General features: G+C 43.3%; 1 protein-coding gene across 1 annotated transcript; it reads right to left on the bottom strand.

Annotated features, from left to right (window-relative positions):
- Window positions 1-446: 446 nt before the first annotated feature.
- LOC146194648 (uncharacterized) lies at window positions 447-5,526 on the bottom strand. Its single transcript, XM_084596606.1, has 4 exons — window positions 5,469-5,526; window positions 3,471-3,779; window positions 2,619-2,816; window positions 447-1,276 (listed from the first exon to the last, which is right to left on the bottom strand). The coding sequence occupies exons 1-4, from the start codon at window positions 5,524-5,526 to the stop codon at window positions 1,011-1,013; spliced, it is 831 nt and encodes a 276-aa protein (XP_084452732.1). The 3' UTR covers window positions 447-1,010.
- Between the last annotated feature and the right edge of the window lie 373 nt (window positions 5,527-5,899).

Genomic DNA, 5,899 nt, shown 5'->3' with positions numbered 1-5,899 from the left:
AATCAATGGCAGTCGTGCACGTGCTCGTGTGATCGCGAGGTGCTTTCAGTAACTTCTTCATTTTCGCGTCCCTGTCGTGCTTATCATTTGTGTCGTCCGTGCTGTCATCATGCCAATAATAATAGCCTGAATAATCTATACTACCCACATTTTGATTTTCTACTTTAAGCTAATGCGATGAAAAATTTGAAAAATTTAAAGACTCTGCCAATCCATCCCCACGTCCTTTTATGATGCCGATGCTGCTCCTGTAATTCCTGATCGTTACCACGATTCCTGCTTGCTAATATCTGAACTGCAACACCCAATTGGCATGCTATATCTACTTTCACAAACTATTAGCAGAATGTTATATAAAAAATAATAATTAGAATACACAATACAAATTCACCATTTTGTGGCACCCTTACATCAAGTTTTCCACACAATAATAAAGGAAAGGGCTATACATGATCTGTCACATAATTGATTAGATTATGAAAAACACAATAGTATGAAAAACGACAGGCGCTTTTTAAAACATACGTATGAAAGGCACAAAGAGGAACTGAAATGAAAGGGAACAAGAAGCATTCATTTAAATTATCCTGTCTTGATTCTTACGGCAAGTAGTCTAGATATTTGTATATTTAAAAATAATCACTCAGAGTGGAATAGAGGCCTACATGCAAGAGCTGCATGTTAATTCCTTTACATTGATTTAAAAAAAGATTATGAAAGACCTAAGCAATCAAGAGCACTGACAAAAGGCGGGTTCCAAATACTCATTTTGCATCATTATGCAGAACCATAAAAAAAATAGGTGCCCCTCTATTATTGCTGTTGCGAATCGCTGCGTGATGCTAACATTGCAAGTTGCTGCTCCTTTACTTTTTTCTCCATTTCGATTAGCTCAATCTCTAATTTGCTCTATTTTTCTTGGTGTTCCAGTTCCATTTTTCTTTTCTGTCTTTCGAATTCTAGATCCATTTTGTTTTTTTTATCTTCATGTTTCCATTGCCGAGTCTGAATTATTTTCCCCGCAGCAATTTCCTTCGCAGTGTGTGTAACTGACGCTTTCTTTCTTCCGCTTCCTCAAAGCTTTTGTAGCGGGCTTCGGTCTCGGGAGCTAGCATGCTTTTTACAGCTGCAATCCGGCCCCCAGCTTGACTGCCTTCTACAGATGTTACCCCATTGGTGCCTGTGGTCCCCACACTGGCAGAAGGTGGTGTTTCCGGCCTTCGAGCTGGTGACATGGGCATCACAGGGGATGGCGTTCTGTTTCGGCATGATGGGCCTAATAAAAGAGTTGAAACTTGCACATAAATATCAACAAAAAGTAAAGTGTGATGAGTACAAGAACACTTCAAAACATTACAAATACTGATTTCCAGCTTCACTTAATGCATAGCAAGCAAAAAATAGAGGAAGCTTTTTTATATAGTTTGTTCATTCAATATATGCTGTCTGATAGTTGATTACTATCACCTGTGCCTGCGAACTAATATAAATCAGGCATTGCTTGACCAGGATCTTCGAGAATGGCTACAGCACAACTGTTTAGTCATCGTAGCATGATACTGTACATAAATTGCTTAAGGAACATGTGATTGCAGGATAGCTCTGTTTGTTTATCTGGTATATTGCTCTAGCACCATGCATCTTTTTTTTTTTTTTAGCAAAACTTTCTGCAGCTGTTAATGAAACAATTCTCATAAACAAGTCCCCAGCAGAGCTTCACACTTGCAGGCAGTTTTGCGTGCTTTGAATACAACGGTTCTCATTAGGAATTTACATCATTTTTAGTTAGTTGATTTAGAATTTTTTTTTTCTGTTGTGTCATGAGAGAAAAATGTTGAATAAAGATGAATTAATAAACAAATATAAAAGAGCAGCAGCAATCAGCAACACCACAGATATTCAAAATCATATATCACAGGAGTGAAGCTGCAAGGCATGTGCTAAAAATTTAGTGAGTACATGGTATTGAAAATAATAGCGAAGATGCAACCACTTATATGAAATCACTTAATATCATTGGATATATTCACAGCTGATTCAACATCTTTAAGGACGTGTGCATAGAAACATTGTTCAGTGAATGAATGTCATGTATGCTAGGGTATAGTGTTTTTCTTGGCTGAAAGATAAAATTAAAGCTTGAATGAAAACTGGCCAATAGATAGGCAAAATGATGCATCCATTCTTCGATATCACCTGTGTTTTTAGAAGTAAAGAGCTGAGTTGTTAATTCCCTTTGTTTGTCTCTTCGTCCTGCACTTTATGCTGCCTTGCTTATTAAGGGATGAATATGCAAAAGGCGGCCGCCACTCCAGGGTGAACACACGAGTGTGAGTCGTTTCATTCGGCATGTCAAGTATCCCAGGTAAACAATGACATGAAGGTGCTTTTTGGCGTCATCATGCAGCCATTTTGCTTTGATCTATGGCCCTGAAAATTGCACTGATGCTACATAAGAATGCAGCCGCAAGGTCGCTCTGTCATGCACAAGCAACTGTATAATATATATTTTCAGCCTTTTATACAGATTACTCTGCATGCTATACAAAACGTCTCTCAAAAGGATGCTTGAAAGCAATTGCTGCAAGTCTGTAGAAACAACAAAAAAGGCTAATTACCAGGCATGTCGGTCCAGTCAAGATCTGGCTCCACCATTGCGTTGAGCACGGCAGCCGGTGGAAGTGCTAATACTGGCTCGCCCATGTGAATGCCATCGCTGTTGTATGGATTTTCCACCCGCGTTGACATATGTGATGCCAATGCTCCTACAAGCTCCAATGATGGGCTCATTGGACGGCATCCTCGTGATCCACCTCCTGAAATCAAAATGGTACATATGCGAAACCTGCATGTATAACAACTTAATGGCACAGTCAGTGAAAGGGTAGATCTGACCCTTTATGCCCAACGTTTGGATCAAAAGGAAATAATTTCTTCCCCAGTGTGCCAGCCCGTATGTATGCCTTTTGAATATGCATAGTTTTCAGCTTAACATAATAATTAAGCCATCAATAAAAATTGCTGTTAGTGCAATTAAACTTCGAGAAGCTGGTGTGTATATTTCACATTCTGAGTGGTGTGGACCATATAATATCTCAAAACGATTTGTTGGCCTTAATACATATTCCTGTATTTAAGCCCACAAATATTCTAAAAAAAAAGAGAGAGATGAGGAATTGTCTGACAGAAGTCGCACACCATTACACACTAAAGATTTTTAGCGGAAGGCAGTTTTCTTAAAATTTTGGCGCATCAAAGTATATTCTACCCAAGCTCCATAGAACAAAAAATAAACATGCATCAAATATGATAACGGGTTCGCGGCACTGGGCAATTATAAATGACCTGGTCAAGGATCCTGCAAGCAGCATGCATACATTGTTGCAATCAAGCAGGAGTGTGTTTCTCAGCACAGGCCACAGAAATCGAATTGTCGAAAATTTACGAAGGTGTCAAAAAATGGTAATTACCAGTTGCATATAGATCACGCTTCTCCTTGGAGTCAGTTTTTTTCCACCTGGACTTTTCATTATCCCATAGTTTGCGGAGCTGCTTCGCAGTTCTTGGCCGCATGTTGGGCTGGCTGTTGTACTCCAGGCACAACTTCTCCCATGCCTTGTTTTTCGCTTCTATCGAAGCGCTATTTGTGCGCTTATTTTCGATGGTTCTTGTATATTTCCCGACAAGCGCTCTGAGCACTTCGAGTTCCTCCTTTGTATAAATAAACCGCGTAGCCTCTTGGGAAGGCTGAATACTTTGGCTCTCGGCTGACGAGGACACTTCGATAGAGCACCGACGTAGAGACGTCCGAAGCGATCGACTACGCTACCAAAACTCTTCGGCTGTGGTTCCCGGCGGCATGGTGTAGAATTTTTTTTTTTTTGCTTTCTTATCTTTCCGCGCACCCCTCTTTTCCTTGCACTCACAGTTCTCTTCAAAAGACGGTAAAAAAAGACTAGCAATCACTTTGCTATTCCATATGCGCGAACGACGACCAAAGTGGGCGCTCGCGGACCAAGTACGCGGCCAGCCATCTGTGTCGTACGCATATCAGTGCGTAGCCCAGCGCCTCAGGGTGCGCGTTCGAACCCCATTCTGCGTTTCCGGGCATGGTTTGCGCATTGCTGAATACAGCTCCCAGCTGTTCTTCCAAACGCAAGCAGCGTTTGCTTCAGCGGAGTGTTGCACGAACGACCACCCGAAAGTAACAGAGCAGTGTACGCTCTGCTAGGTTTTTCTATTTTCACTTCACCATTCACAACAGAGTCGCTGCTAGCCGAACCTCTGAAACGAAACAGCGCTAAAAAATGAAGAAACTTGTCAGATAGGAAGAGGACTTATTGGTCCCCAAAAGGGCCGCGCGAGAGCTGTGGGCATGCCGCCCATGGCGCCGGCTAATGAAACGCAGTCGCGACTGGTTGGCCGAGACCGACCAGCGTTTTTTTTTCTTCTTTCTTTCTTTTTTTTTTTTAAGAGACATTCGCAGAAAAAAAGCGCCGTAGCAAGTACGCCTTTGAATGCCTTGCTTGCTTGTCCAGGCATTACAAAGCGCCGAGAAGCACTGGCAGCAGACGACTTAACAGCGCATCCGCCGCTCGCCCCTCGCAGATGTTTCGCGCTTGTTGTTCGCGCGAGTGTTGCCAGATGCGAACGTGTTTCCGGCCGCGCCATTACTCGCAGTGCGGAAAGCGCGTTTTTTCTATTGTAACCGTCGATCTTCTTTCAGAAGTTAATTCAGAAGCACGCCTTGCTAGAAATTGCGCTTGTTACACATGACTGCACGCAGTTTATACGAAAAAATTTGCTCTTAATCTCGTCCCCTTACTTCCTTTTCGCCAGCTCGGTGGAGGTGGAGTGGAGGATGGTTTCTCGAGGGCGCCTCGTCGGAGTGAAAGCCGAGCGGGGTTCTTGAAACCGAAATGCCTCTTGAGTGGAGGAGCGGCTGATATCTCTCCTCCACGGAGTGGAGGTGGAGCGTCGAGTCGAGGCGCATTTGTGAATACGGGCGTAAGCTATCTATACGCTGCCAGGGCCTATACACCTGCTTACAATCATTTTTATTTAATCGCCCGTTTCGCGCGCGCTCTTTTGACGAGCAGGCGCCAATCAAGCCATGCTTGCTCGGGTTCGCTGTTCTTATAAGAAAATTCAGTTATAATATTGAAATCACCGATATATAAGCTAAAATCTCATTTAACTACATGCTTTATGCAGAACACACTTGGTAACAGTGCATGTGAAGCTAACCTAAAGGAGGAGGAGGAAACTTTATTGAGGAGAATTGGGAAAGTACTTTCTTCGTGGGAGTTCGCTTCGCCCCAAGCCGCCCCAGGGGTGGTCATCGCTCGATGGCGCTCGACGACCTCCTTGGCCCAAGCCGTGATGGCGTGTTGTCGGCTTGGATCAGAACTAAGCAATGCGGCTAACCTAAGGAAGTTTGTTTGGAGAATGAATTTGTATACGCCCACCTGTGCACGCCGCACGTTTCACTTTGTCACCACCTCGGACCTCGCTCGGTGTATGCATGCGTTTCGCCTGTGTTGGAGCTGCATATAAGGTAAGCCCTAAATTTATGCTTCTGGGCAATTTTGGAAGCCGAACCTTGTTTATTTCGTGTATTCCTGGTTTGGTAGAGTTTGTAATTGCCTTTTGACAGGTACATAGATTGGCATTCGAAATTGCTACCGCTATGAAGAAAAAAGTGGTTTTGGCGAGAACATAAACACTTTTGTTGACACATTTGCAGTCGGATGGTGCAGTTGGCTCAGTCGGTTGAACCACTTGCTTCTTCGCGCTCAGATTTGGCCCACAGAGCTTGTGCGTGGCGTACGGCGCACCATGCATCTGTAATTTTCAATTCAGGTTTGGATCACACTAAACTTTAGCGCGTCGCCTGCAC

Source organism: Amblyomma maculatum, chromosome 3, assembly GCF_055883805.1.
Source record: "Amblyomma maculatum isolate TAMU_Amacu chromosome 3, ASM5588380v1, whole genome shotgun sequence".
Classification (NCBI taxonomy): domain Eukaryota; kingdom Metazoa; phylum Arthropoda; class Arachnida; order Ixodida; family Ixodidae; genus Amblyomma; species Amblyomma maculatum.
The sequence above is the reverse complement of the archived record's forward strand: the minus strand, read 5'-3'. Positions and strand labels throughout refer to the sequence as shown.